At 38.1% G+C, this 14,336-nt stretch overlaps 2 protein-coding genes across 3 annotated transcripts; one reads left to right on the top strand and one right to left on the bottom strand.

The window, feature by feature from the left end:
* Positions 1-11: 11 nt before the first annotated feature.
* LOC119913099 lies at positions 12-4,254 on the top strand. Its single transcript, XM_038732428.1, has 4 exons — positions 12-606; positions 1,752-1,818; positions 2,180-2,464; positions 3,183-4,254. The coding sequence occupies exons 3-4, from the start codon at positions 2,290-2,292 to the stop codon at positions 3,905-3,907; spliced, it is 900 nt and encodes a 299-aa protein (XP_038588356.1). The 5' UTR covers positions 12-606; positions 1,752-1,818; positions 2,180-2,289; the 3' UTR covers positions 3,908-4,254.
* Positions 4,255-5,211: 957 nt separating this feature from the next.
* Positions 5,212-11,588, bottom strand: LOC119913098 (solute carrier family 22 member 7-like). Of its 2 annotated transcripts, none has more exons than XM_038732427.1 (10): positions 11,137-11,588; positions 10,388-10,491; positions 9,897-10,051; positions 9,502-9,670; positions 8,664-8,787; positions 8,045-8,154; positions 7,697-7,911; positions 7,340-7,448; positions 6,289-6,495; positions 5,212-5,687 (listed from the first exon to the last, which is right to left on the bottom strand). In XM_038732427.1, the coding sequence occupies exons 1-10, from the start codon at positions 11,512-11,514 to the stop codon at positions 5,615-5,617; spliced, it is 1,644 nt and encodes a 547-aa protein (XP_038588355.1). In that variant the 5' UTR covers positions 11,515-11,588; the 3' UTR covers positions 5,212-5,614. The 2 variants fall into 2 exon arrangements, with proteins under 2 accessions (XP_038588355.1, XP_038588354.1); XM_038732426.1 differs by having other exon boundaries at positions 5,213-5,690.
* Positions 11,589-14,336: the final 2,748 nt, after the last annotated feature.

Here is a 14,336-nt window from a genome sequence, read left to right as displayed (position 1 = left end):
TCTGTTTGCTTTGTATTGGAAAGAAAACGTAATCATTGTTTTTGCTGCTGATCAGGATCCAGTAAAAAAAAAAAAACAGGCTCATGTTTGATATTTTCTAGATTGGAAATCAGTAGATTGACTTTGGCAATATTAATTAGTTCCTGTTTCTCTGGACACATGTACAGTCATATTTTAGAGGATAGAGCAGAACTAAAAAAATGAATATCAGCAGACAGTTTTATCCACTATGGCTGTGAGCCCCTGAGCAGGACCCTGAATCCCTACAAGGCTCCAGGTAGGAAATTTTAAAAACACATTAAACCTTTTGAAATGATTTTCTGAATGTTTTAACAACATGGCCGTGCTACAAAATTAGCATTGTTTTGTATAAGTGATTTCTGTATTCAGCACACTGTGGGTTAAACTTTGACCTCCGTATAATGAGTTGGTTGCTATGTTAAAGATCTAGGGGTAAGAAACGATATATCACTGTAAGTCACCCTGCTAAATGTCTATCACGTGAACCAGGTTTGGCGTGCTGTTGTATGACCAGACGACCAGCAGGTGTCACTACATGCATCCTCTTACTGTTCCACCGCATCATCACCCATCAAGTCCTGCACTGTAAGTTTAACATGTTTCAGGAATTCTACTGACAAAACAGAAATGTCAAACCAGTTTTAAAGAGATGCTGTATGTTCTGGCCATGTGTGTCGGTGGCCATAAAATGTTCACTTGTCTGAAAGACACTGTCAACAATTGTCCTCAGGAAGTTACACTCCGTTCAGCTTTAGATTACAAAGTACTCCAGCTTACAAAGCAGCATCCCGGTGGCACAGATTTTATTTTTGTGTGTTTCCGTTTCATAAGATGCAGCCTGTCAGACACTACTGGTCTGGTTTAGATGAAACTTCACAGTGCTCTGGAGTTCTCTCGTAAACAAACGCATTTTTCGGTACAGATTATATTGCGTATCTTCCTGCTATGTACAGTCTAGTGTCTGTCGTAGTGTCATATAAATCAATACATAAAATACTCACTGGTACTTAAAAGTAGGTACAGCAGAAGAAAATCAGACTATGCGGAACAGGGGATTAACATTTGGTAATTTTAGAGAATAGACAAATAAATTAAACTCTATACTTTAATATTTTTATTAATACATGGTACCTATAGTATACAGTGCTGGAAAACACAGCTGAAAAGGTTGACAATAAACAATGACACTGTCAAAAAGAGCTCAAGCAAGATAAGCCTGATGACATCCCTATGACATCATATGGGTTACTTCATGACTCAACAAAGCTTCTCCAGAGCCAATGAAGACATTATTCACAGGCCAAGTGGGGCTCCTGGTGAAAAGTAAATTGATTTTCATATGTAAAATTGATGGCCCACCCTTTTCTATGTAAAGCCACACAAACATACAGAAATAATGTTAAGATGCAGGCTGTTGCAGTATATTGATTTCATCAGTTTTTCATGCAAATATCCACTCCCTGCATCATCATGAGCACACAGAATGATCCATGTAAACCAATGGAGAATATTCAGCACATCCAGGCTTCATTCAAAGCAGCCAACTGAGCTCTGTGGAGATAAGGAGGCTCAGCAATAAATGGTTTCCAAGAAGACCAGACGCAAACGCACACAAACCTGGACTTAAACACCGTTATTACACAGACAGACAAATTGTCTCTCACTCTGAAAGCAGGAAATTATATTTGAACAGAAGTCAACTCTTACCCTGAAACTGTTTTCCTTTTCAGCAGTTAAGTCTTTAGAAACAAGTTCGACTGACAGCTGGTTTTTCATGGACAAAAGCCTTCATCGCAGGTAGGAAATTGGTTCAAGATGACTTAGTTTTAATTAAACTTGCACTATAATGTCGTTGCACAATTTATCTATATTATACATTCATGTTTTTACCTTGCTTTTATGATCTTACCTGTAGCACTTTGAGATTTGTAAATGTAAAGTGCATTACAAGTAAAATGTATTATTAACTAAATGCTTTTTTTTTTTTTTTTTTTTGTAAATTAAGAGAAACAAAAATGGAGTAACTGGCTTCAACAGATATGGTTATTAAAACCTGTGCACCTGTTTTAGCCTCTAAGTTTTTTTTTTTAAGTGTTTAGTGCTTATTTTGTTCTTGCAAAGGACTGATTTTGACCTTATTGTTTTTGATTGAAACTAGACTGGGATGGTCTTCATTACAATCTACAACAACAGAAGAGTGACACACTCTGAGAATCTCAATGCTAATCTGAAAAGTTGAACACACAAATAGCCCCTGTGTGGCCTCTAATGGCTGACAGCAACACACCAACTGTCCCCGTCCTCATCAGCATCACTGCCAACCTAACTGGCAACACCACGGCCGCCGCCGTGCATTTAGCCACAGTGATCAACTGGTTGACGTTTAGCATTGGGCTGCCTGCCATTGCACTGGCTCTTTACACGCTCAAGAATCTGTCCAAAGGTTTGTACTCACTCTGCTGTCTGTCCAACAACATCATGTAAACACCAATTTACAAATTATGCCACGTTCTCTGACACACATCCTAAGGTCAACCAAAGTAGTTTGAGGGGGTGTCAGGGGGGCTTGGCTTGATCTGTGCAAGTGCTCAGCAGCACCCTCCAAACAACAAAACTGCATTTCTAATTGATCTTGGCTTGATACTTGTTTTTTTTCACAGTTTTTCTTTCATTGTTTGGCTGGATTTTAAAACATGAATTACTAAAAAATACATTGTCATTTTAGCAAGTGTTCAAGTAAAGCTTTATTTGCACATTAATACACCTTCAGCGCTGACAGTCATAAAGAACACAGACATCACAGATTTAGAAAGGGGCTGGATGGGTATCGGAGGCATTATCAATAGCACCAGCAATGGTATCATGTATTAGTATCAGTATGAACTGTAGTAGTAGTTCTAGTATCAGTAGACATAGTAATAAAGATATTAGTTTCAGTGGTAATGCATACAGTAGTAGTTGAATTCATAGGAGTAATAATCAGCACAGTATGAGCAACAGTACATTTTTTTTAAAGTATATAAGATAAAGAGAAACATTGAAGATTAGTTTCAGATTCCACTTGACATAAATGACAGAAAGTTTCAGGTGCATGAAGACATTTGTGTGTAGGAAATGAGAATTATCCATACTGATTATTTCTGTTCTTCTGCTCTGTCCAGGTGACAGCAAAGTTCCCATGCATGTCGTTTTCCTCCTGGTGTCTGATGTTATCAGTTTCTTTGGTCGTCCCAAAGTGGACCCGAACGTGGCGAGTGGGACGGTCTTCTCCTCCAGCACCACTGACTTCATCTTCTATTTTGGTGTCATCTCCAACGTCTCCCTCATGCTGTTCATAGCTCAGGAGCGTCATCTCTCGGTGGCCTACCCTCAGTGTCTTGGCTGCTGTAGCAGCATCAAGCGGTCTCCTGCAGTTGCCTTGGTGACGTGGGCTGCTCCGTTAGCCATCCTGGCCCTCGCCATGCTGCAGTATAACCTCTGGTTTGCTGTGTCTCTGCTCGCTCCTTTCCCCTTCCTACTCTTCTTTGCTGTCGACTCCTGCAGGGCCCTGATTTGCTCCCGATCCAACCCATCGACCCCCGAGAGGAAGAGGGCGGTGTGGGGGATCAGTGCTATCTGGGCTAATTACACCTTCCTCTACGTCCCCTATATCCTCAGCATCCTCCTGGAGGCTCTGTCTTTTACGGAGACTGTGACTTACCTGAGGCTGGTGTCTCACCTGCTGCTCTACCTCAGCCCTCTGGTGGACCCCTTCCTCTACATATTCATGACTAAAGGGCTCAAAGAGGTGCTGCAGGCGCTACCCTGCTGTCGAAACACAAGTCAGAAAGAGAACATGAGACCGACTGTGGATACTGTGGCTGAGACTGTGGCGACAAGACTTTGAGGAGGATATACTTTTCAAAAACATTTCTAAACACATCCAGCAGTCTAGTTTGGGACACTCAATATCCTCTTGGATATTTGGAGCAGATGCCAAAACCAAAAAAAAGTTGGATTTGGCAAAAGAAAGGCTCTGCTCTTTAATAGAGATCTCGAGAAGCCGAGCAGCAACCAGGATTCTGCTGGGAGAACACGTGAACATCAAATAATCACAATACCAAAACCTTAGCACATAAGGGGGTGGTTGGTTGGGGTGATGGGGAGAGCTTTGGCAGCAAATGGCACTGGTGTGAGAACATTAGCACTGTCTATGAAGTGTCAGATTTCAACTTCATCATGGATATGATTGGATATTTTGGTCGGCTGGTAGCCAAACAGCTGCTGAACAAGCCAGTGATTGTGAATCACAAATGAAATAGGGCTCAGCCTGAACTAATGCTATAGTTATATCATTTCTGATAACAACATAACAGTCCTTCCACAATCTTGCAATCTTGTTTGTAGTCCTTGCGAACCGAAATACCTGAATTTGCTTCTACTTTTTCAACAAATAAAGGTTAAAAAAAAGTTTAACCTTTTTGCAGTTTCTTAAGATCTCATGAACAACCTGTAGGTGTGTATTCCTGTCATTATAACTACTTGCATGTGCAGTTTGCTAGCCAAGAAGGTAAATGTGCTTTCCTATTGGTTTGTTTTTGCAGTGAATCAGGTCACCATAGTGCTTCCTACAGTGGGGTGTAATGCTGCCAGCAAACTCCATAAAAACCAAATGATTAGTTCTAAAAGTAGACATGGTTCAGTTTTACTAAACTGGAGGACTTTGTTAGGAGTGATACGTTGGTGTAAGTACTGCATGAAAAGAGAGATTCTAGGGAGGACCATTGTAAGATTGAGATTTGACTTAAAGTCTTCAAGTTTGCTCATAATCAGGCCCCTCAAAGTTGATTATCTTGTATGTGCGCATTCATGGCTTTAAAGGCACTGCACCAAAAATTGACTTGAATTTTTTTCCAATGAAAAACTACTGTGCAGAACTCACACACATACCTCATTTTCCTTTTTTTACTCTGCAAATGACCTTTTTTGAACATACTCAGATATTTTTTTTTTGCACTCAGATTTTCATGCATCCATACACTTTAATGTTGAATCTTTTTGTATTGATGTTTATTGTCATCCTGTAGAAATGTTACTTCTTTTTAACTGTAACTTAAGTATAGCAGAGATTGGTTGAATTTGCATCAGTTTCTGCAACGACAACTGCGAAAATTCAGAGGGTCTTAAATATTGGCTGACGTTGATGTTTTCCAGACCGACTGGCAGCAGTTTTAAAGTGACTAAAACGGAATAGTGTAATACAACTGGTTACTGCCAATATATAATCATATGATTTTGAAATTGGGTGGTGTCTGATAAACCACAGAGATATTTTAGATTAAATAAAACCCAATTGTGGATAAACCAGTGTGTATTTTTACTGAGATTGTACATTTTCTTCAATGTTTGATTGTATCTTGATGTTTACAAACCACACAAACACTCAAAGATTTTGATCTGAGTTTTTTTTAGATGCAACAGAAGAGGATAAGACGTTCTACACGAGTAAAATGTGTGCTCACTTCCACTGTTTACATTTACAAAAGGCAGTACATTAATTGTTCTGTATGATGAGCACATAAACAAACTCCTTGTTTTTCTTGTCTCTTCACTGCTAAGTGTCTGCTGTGTTCTTTGATTCCAGGAAAACACCTGAAGCCTCCACAGAGTGACAGGAGATGTCATTTCTTCTGAAATTAAACATAACAATACAGTGGCGATTTGAACACTCGTTTCTTACAATAAAATAAAAACTTTAGCACAAGACTTAAAACTACAGTCTTTAAAAATTATCAACACATCTCTGGCTCATATTAAACAGACATTTAACATTAAATGTTTCACAAAGGTAGGAGTTCTTCTTTGTTTTTTGGACTTTGCTTTAATGAACAGGTGTTCATGTTATTGTGTCCATCAGCTATTTAGTGATGCTTCTTATATACATGTTTTATTTTGAATTGGGTATCAATTTTCCTAAAACTCTCAACATAAAAAAACTCAAGTAGAGATATTTCATTTTATGTTGTAAAATTAAATCGTTTAAAAACCTAATACAATGAAAATGCAAGCTGAATGTCACAATTACTTCAAGAAAAGGTCAGGATGAGAAAAAGGTAAAAAGTAAGATGTGTTTCAGTTTGGAAATCAGAAGCAAAAGATTAGTGAACATCCATCGCTGCGTCTGTGTTTTTCTCAATACTACCACTAGATGGCGCCAAAGTAACGCCAAATACATTTTCAAGTGTTACACACTGTGGCTTTTATTAATTCATGTAGTAATTAACTGACCTTGGCTTTTCAATGTCGTCAATTGTCTCTGGCAGCCTCAGATTCAGTGTCTCTGGAAGCAGCAGAGACACCAGGCCAGAAATGATGGCCACAGAGCAGATGATGATCTGAGGAAGAACAGTCCACACGTCCTCCAGCATCAGGATGAGCGGAGCCACTGATACTCCCAGACGACTCATGAAGCTGGTGTAGCCCAAGCCATTTTGCCTGGTGAGGCAGAAGATAAATCACAAAAATGTATTTAATAAATAATAAATAAGCCCTCCACAACCATTATGTAGCCCTCTTTGTGACTGTAGATAGGAAAGGGTCAGGACTATTAATTGATTAACTGATAATCAGCATCAAGTATTCATATCTGAATTTTGTTTTTGTAAAAAGATGTACCAAAGTTGGTCAATTGGGCTATTACCACAGGTAAAAAAAAAAAAAAAAAACTCACCAAACTGCATCCCAATCACTTCAAAACTGAAATAATTGGCTCACAAATTTTTTTTTTGAGAACTTGAGCTCCTCTGTTTCTCTGGTAAAACATCCCCCAAGGACAGCGAGAATTAAAATGAAGCATGAAAAAAACCCAAAACAAATAAGATGATCTTACCTGTTCGGTAGTAATAACAATAAAATGATCAGTTTAGGTGTAGTTGGACAAATGTTTTAAAGGGTGGTCAAGGATTAAATACATCAAAAAATAACAAATGGCAATAACTGGTGAACTGATCTGATGAAGTGATGTGCGCAGTACAACAAAAGATCGTTTTCTACCACTGAAATTCAAATTTAAAAGGAAAGATTAGTTTTTCTTACCATCTGGTTCTTAACTTCTTAGCCTTAAATTACTACAGACATGTTAAAGTAAAAATTATACTATTATACTACTTGTGTTGTTGTGTTTTGGGCCATTTTTTCTATTGATTTGATGTTACTATAATATTTTACCCACTAACATAATCTGAAAGTCCACTAGGTCATATAACACAAGCAACTGGCAACAAGTAATTCTGTCATAACAGATATGAATGAGCATAATAATGTCTTGTCAATAACTGACCTGATGACTGTGGGGTAAAGCTCCGTTGTGTAGAGGAAGACAGTCGTGAAGGCAGCTTCTGATAGGCCTTTTCCAAGAATGGCAACAACAGCACGGACATGCCACAGACCTAATGTACATAAGATAAGTATGTAAAAAGAAAAATGTTAATTAATTTTATAACCTAACCGTTGGGGTAGTTTGGCTGAACATACATGCGCTTACAGCAACTTAATATTATGATAAAATGTATGCATGTCAAAAGAGAAAAATCACATTTAAAAAAGTACACAATACAAATCAGAGGCTTTAATGACTTTGAATACTGTGTGTGACATCAATTCAAAATGTAAAAGAAACCCCGATGTGCATTACAACCTTTTGGAAGAAAGATGTTCACGGCGATGCAGATTCCTGTCAGTAACAGTGTTCCAGCTTGACATTTTCGCCGTCCAATGATGTTGAGAAAGCAATAAATCATCAGCTTGGCCGGGACTTCAATGGCTGCATAGATGAAGTGTGTGAGGTACAGGTTTAAACCAAACCCGCTGATGTTTAAGCTGATACCATAATATGTCGAGGCAACTCCATACCTGTAGCAGAGTACAATGAATAACAAATCATTTATTTGTCAGGTTTCCTTCCATGCATCTATATATATATATATATATATATATATATATATATATATATATATATATGTATATAGAAGGAGTTGATACCCACCACAGAATCCCAGTCAGTACTGTTAAGCGTCTCATCTTTGGGGTCTTGATTAGGTGAAGGTAAGTGTAGTTTTTGTCCTGCTTTTCCATGATTTCTATGTTGGAGAGTGTCTGTACAGAGGCAGAGAAGTGATGTGAAAGAAAATGTTCTCAGGTCTGTTCTAACATTCCTATATGAACACTGAGTTATTAATATAACTCATCATGAGGTACACAATCCACCATCCTAAAGCCAAAGTTAACATGAGGCTTGTACACAGAGCAATGAAGCCTCAAATCAGCGTCTACTAAAAGCTTGCATGTGTTTTGCTCCTAACGAGGAATGTGAATATTGTTCCTCATACATTGCAGTCACTTTAGCATCTCGGCCAGGATGGACATGAGAAATCACCACAGCCACAAATCTCTCTTTCAGCGTACGTATGTGAGTAAAATGTGAACCTATCCTTTAAGCAGATCAGTAGATCTGACATAAAAATATTTAGGATTTGAACATTTTGTCGTCCTCCAGTTTAAAAAAAGACACTGTGGCAGACAGCAACAGCACTGGGATGAATGGTTTTAAAAATATACACATATAAGTGTTAAACCAAACCATTTAATGTCAAGCTCACACTTACCTCTGCTTTTAATTTGGATGACAGTTTTTGTCCTTTGTTGAACTTAGCACATTTTTCAAGGTAAAACTGAGCCCTTTCCACTTTACCATTGGCTAAAAGCCATCGGGCAGATTCAGGGATCCACCTGCAATTGTTTTTAAACCAATTAACACAGTAGACACATGAATTAGGACATAACTGAAATAATTTAAAATAGCTTTCAAAAATTCAAAAGTGATTTGGAGAAATACATCTTTCAATACGTGCAAAACTTTGTGTCTGATTTTCATTTAGTCATTTCGAGAGACAAAGTATCCCCGCGTCTTTGAACAAATATTTTCAGATTTAAATTAATTAATTGTGTGTGAATGGGGTGAACAGGATGTAAAGGAAAAGCACTTTGAGTGCGTCAGAAGGGGGCTTTACAAGTGCAGACCATTTACTAATAATTTAGAATCACTTGATCTCAGTGATCTCTATATGTTGATATAAACATTTTCATTTTTCATTTGGTCGAAAACAATACTAAACACTCAGTGGCCACATTATTAGGCACCTGTAAAATCTAAAACAGCAGCTCAGCCACAAATTCTACCGTAACAAATAATATTCAGTATTGACATTTTAACTATATTGTTGTTAGTGGTGTTGTACTGAACTTCATTATATTAAATGTGTTGTATGTGTTTCTAATATTCTTCCTCCTCATCTTTTTAATTAGGGAGGGCTGAGCATCACTGCAAACTACAACCCTCACTGATAACCATTAAAACCTCTCTGATAGCGTCAATCAAAACTGAACATAATTGTCTTTGTGAAGGTAGAATTTATGGCTTACAGGTATATGACTTTCACTTACCACCAGGTCAAAACTGCAAATCCTAGTGGGGCTGTCACAGTCATGATCAGGGTCCGCCAGTCATTTACCAGGAAGGCAAACCCGGCCAGCAGCATGTTACCCACAGACCAGGCCAGACCGCCAATCACACCGATAAACGACCTGTGACTTGTGTCGACCCACTCAATGGCTGAAAGGTGAGGAAAATGACTAAATTATTTTATAGTAATAATACAAGCATTGTAAGATGGATTTATTCTGCAATTTTCCGTCTGTTTATTCTAATATCCCTGGGAGTTTGGTTGAACACGATCAGCTTAGACGTGCTTGTTGAACCTATAATCTTAAACCTGCAAGCGGTGACCACGTGACACTACATCACCTTTTAAGTTGATTTTGTGAACTTGTTATCTTACTGAGAACTACTGAGTTGATGCTGATTCCTGTCAGTCCAAACCCAGTGAGAAATCTCAGCACTGCAAACAGAACGTAGGAGTTTGCAAATGCGCTGCAGAAGCCAAACACGATCGCCATGATGTATGAGGCCAAAAGAGTGTTTTTCCTCCCATACCTGGATGTAAGAATGGTGAACTACATTTAAGACAGTAAAATTAACATGGACTCCTGCATAGAAGGTAAAATGGGATTCTACATAGTCTAAATAGATAGACTTTATAGTATCGTATAATGAATCTAAGTGTGAACATTTCCTCAAAAACATGAAACTCAAATGATGTGTCAGTATTTTGAAAGTTGAATAGCAAAACAAATTAATATATAACGGACAAGATATGTTGTGCAAAGTCTTTTTTTTCATTGACATTTAAAGTATTCAACACCAAAATGTGAGCTGCACGGTTTGCACTTCATCGTGAAAATGTTAGAGACACACTTTATGTGCACATACTTGTCACAGAGGTATCCAAAAGCTATGGCTCCAACCATCACTCCAAAAAAGAAAACTGAGCTTGTGGTTTTTGTCAGGCTTTTTCTATCACAGACAAGGTCCCACTGGAAAAGCAGATCACATGGAAAAAGTAATTAGATGATCTATTATGGTGCATCTTTTCTCTTTGTCCTGGACGCAAAATTTCATTCACACAACAAAAACACATTTGCTGTGGTTTACAGAAAATATAGCTGACTTTTTTAACCAACTTCACAACACTTATCCTTTCCTACATATTTTTCATTTCATAAAATAAAGCCATCATTAATGTTATTACATCCACTTGCGCTGTTTTTGTCTGCTGTGTTGAGGCCTTTTGCTCACTCCTTCATCCCTGTGAATTTCCAATCGGTGTTGATGGTAAACTATATAAAATTGTCTATAAAAGCAATTAGTTTTTCAGTGCATGCTACATATTGACTGAGAAAGCCGAGATCGCCAAGAAGTTCCTCCTTCATCCAGCCCCCGTCATTTGACGTGACAGTGACGTAGTTGGAGGCAAGAAAAAACTATAGGCTACTTTCTAGAAAGTTGTACTCATCACTTGGACATAGGTGTGCTGCAGACCCTCGAGACCAGCAATTGACAAATTGACATTGTGTTGTCTGGAAAATAATTTAGAACTTAAATTAAACTAAAAGAGTATACTGTCCAATTGTTTTAACTACACGCTATGTTTGACACTGATTAAAAGTCAGGCACTGTACCTCTGTTGCCAGGGTGGAAGTGAAGGTGGAGTTGTCATAAACCCAGCCACTCTGACAGTGAATTGTTGGCAGGTTAGCGCTGTTGGAGCTGTTGGCTAAGAGTTGAAACTGAGGCTCTGCAAACATCTCACAGGGTTCTGGTTCCCCATCCTCCCGTACAGGAACGTAGACTGTCAGTCTCTGCTCCTGAGTTAAGTTTGTGGGTCCTCCATCTTCCAGCGCGCTGACGTCACAGCGGTGAGGAGGCACCGCAGCGATGAAGTTATTCAGTAAGAAGTGACAGGGCAGAACTATACGTGGGGTGCACAGCAGGACGGTGATGGCGATTTGGAAAGGCCCAAAGCCATCGATTTCCTCCAGGATATTCTCAAACTTCATCTTCTGTGGCTTCTAAAAGAGCTTTAGATTTGCTTTAAGTTGACCGACGACAGATGCGCTACTGCTGCACAATTAGAAACTGTTCTCTGCAGAGTTCTCTGTTCACCATGTGGTTTTCTTTTGGTGAGCAGAACTGAACGCCATCCTCTTCTACCAAACTAACCTGATCATTAACGTCTGCATCACCTTTGGACATCGTAAAGTTTGTTAAATAGATTACACATTACACACATTAGTACATGTTAAACAGGCCAATAGAACATTATGTTGTCTTTGACATCTCTCACCCTAAAGACTTCCAGTGTCACCTACTTCAAACAAACTCTAGGTTGGTGGGCTCTGACATTGTGAGCACATTTTATGTTGAGAAGCTAGAAAAACAATATGGTCTGACAGTAAAAGATAGGATTACCTTACCTTACAGATTTTCATGGAGGGAAACATTTCCATTTTTTCATTGTCTCCTTTAATGACTACAACATTTGCTGCATACAGGAGACGTATTTTTGTTTTATTATTTGTCATCTAATTAATGACTTTTGCCCACAAATTAATTTACGCCCTCCCCTCCAGCTGACACAAGGGAGGAGAGAAACGGTGGGTTGTGTCCACTCTGTTTTCTCAATCACAGAACATCGGACCTCTTTGACTGTGAGCCTGTTTGTGCACTGTTTTTTCCTTTAACCTGTTGGGGCACCTCCAGCTATTTGCCCCTTTGGGAAAAACGCCCAAAATAACATACCCAAAATTAATCAGTTATAACTCCTCAACCATTTGGCCTAGATGCATAATTCTGGTCTGAAGGATCAGAAGCTAAGGAATGTAAATCCATTCTAAATTAACATATTTACACTAGATTACAATAGATTATAATGCAACTGAATATCTTCTAATAAACCTGGATTGCAATTGTAACTGTAAATTTGATGAAAATAAACTAAAATACAACATTATCATACAATATTTTCAAAATATACCAGGCAAATGTCCATATTTTGGCGATATTTACTGTTAAAATGCTGGGAGTAATCTTTAAAACACTATTTCTGTCCATACAACCACGTTCCAAATGACATAACATTGAAATATTGGCTTGAGAGAAGGCAGGCAGAGCTCCCAGGTATTGTGCAATAATCTGGTGACACTCCTACCAACACATCAGTTGATTTTTGGACTGAAAACGGTGAAAACGGCAAAAGTACGGTGAGGTTTCAAAGATCTCATGTCTTTTAGCTGTTTTCTGCAAAGAATAATTTTAATTCATTGGTTAATCTGCAGTTTCAGTCTAATCTGTTTTCCAGTTGTACTAATAAGCTGTCTATGGAAAATTACATTCTATTGAAAGAGAAGTTGAAAAATGCATTTGCTTAAACAGTGTACAGCAGCAGACCACACTGAAAACAAATTAACATCGTGGAGGCAGAATGGTAAATGAGTCTGGTTTCCCTCACTTGATCAGCAAGACTGAAAATAAAGTTACACATTTGCACGAGAGCGGCGACAACATTGCAAAACATTGTTAAGCCGGTTAAAGTCAAAGTTAAAATGAACCCCGTAGCAAAAGGAAGAGTGGGGGTTTCTGTACAACTTGACCTGCAAGACGCCAGCAGTCTTAGGAAGAATTGTATTGTCAGAGAGTTTAAACACTGCACGTGTTGCTGGAGTTTTGACCCTTAAAAAAGGAAAACATTAAGCAGAAAACGACACTGTTTTTGTGATGGGTGGTTGAAATGCAGTACAAATTTACTGATTGAAGGCCATTGCATTTGAAAAAGGGGCAAGCCTTATGAGAAACTATGCTTTTCAACTTCAGGGTTCGGTAGGTCCGAAAAAAGACGTTACAAATGACAACATGCAAACTGAAATGATCATGGAGACTCTGATGATGAGCTGATGTTCTTGTCTGAACTCCATATTTAATTATTCTCTGTGTGAGTTTTGATGCCTCTCACAGAGTATTGACAGCTCTGCTGGTTAAGAATCAGAGTTTGGTTACACAGAAGTTTTGTTCAGATCAAATGGATGGATAGTTTGCTTCTTCACTGTCTTTACAAGAGTTGAAAAGAATATTGTTATCTAACTAAAAGACCTGAGTGGGATCATATCCACTAGGCCACTGAGTGATCTACACATATGTTTTCATTCATGCTGCTGTTCATCTTCCAGTCTCAGAAATCAGACTTCACTGAATCACAGACTACAGACCATAGGTGTAATTTACACTGGCGACACTGGGGACATGTCCCCACCACATTTTGAAATGACTGATTTTGTCCCCTTCACTTTTTCAAAGTATTTGTTAAAAATGTTCTGAAAGCTAAGAAATGTGAAAAAGCTTTGAGAAAGGTTTATTTGCACAATGAGAAAACATGCAATGCAATTTAAATACAGAAGAAACAAATGTGCTTTGTCCAAAGAAAAGTAACTTAAGTTAAAAAAAAAACAAGCACCTGATCATTGCATTATATTCTGTTATATTTTATATTTATGAATTAAGACAATTTAAACTGTAAATTGGAGCATAAAATGTCCCCAGAATGCAGGAATTTACTGTAAGTGTCTAACGCTCAAAAAATATATATATACATATATTTCAGCATTACATATTTCTTTATGATAGGGTTTAAAATCTTATCATCTTGATTTTGACCTTTGTCTGGTGACACACTTGTATCATGAGCCTGAATGTCCCCACCACTTTTCAACACAAAGTGACAAACAGATTCTTATTAAACCTCAGTAAAACAGTCAATGAGGAAATAATTGTTTTATTTTCTGTTCACAAGAATATTATTAGGGGTATATCTATTTTCACTTGTTAT

The sequence above is a fragment of the Micropterus salmoides genome, unplaced genomic scaffold (genome assembly GCF_014851395.1).
Source record: "Micropterus salmoides isolate LMB-PRFRI ecotype aquatic unplaced genomic scaffold, ASM1485139v1 Ms_hic_scaffold_2, whole genome shotgun sequence".
Classification (NCBI taxonomy): domain Eukaryota; kingdom Metazoa; phylum Chordata; class Actinopteri; order Centrarchiformes; family Centrarchidae; genus Micropterus; species Micropterus salmoides.
Note: the sequence above shows the minus strand (reverse complement) of the source record. Positions and strands in the feature narration are given on the sequence as shown.

Excerpts from the sequence above, each read along its gene's own strand:
- LOC119913099 (XM_038732428.1), top strand. The coding sequence starts at position 2,290 with ATGGCTGACAGCAACACACCAACTGTCCCCGTCCTCATCAGCATCACT. Across the intron at positions 2,465-3,182 it reads GCTCAAGAATCTGTCCAAAG|GTGACAGCAAAGTTCCCATG; the intron begins GTTTGTACTCAC and ends TGCTCTGTCCAG.
- LOC119913098 (XM_038732426.1), bottom strand. The coding sequence starts at position 11,514 with ATGAAGTTTGAGAATATCCTGGAGGAAATCGATGGCTTTGGGCCTTTC. Across the intron at positions 9,671-9,896 it reads CATCAACTCAGTAGTTCTCA|CCATTGAGTGGGTCGACACA; the intron begins GTAAGATAACAA and ends CTCACCTTTCAG. Across the intron at positions 8,155-8,663 it reads CATCCAAATTAAAAGCAGAG|ACACTCTCCAACATAGAAAT; the intron begins GTAAGTGTGAGC and ends GCCTCTGTACAG.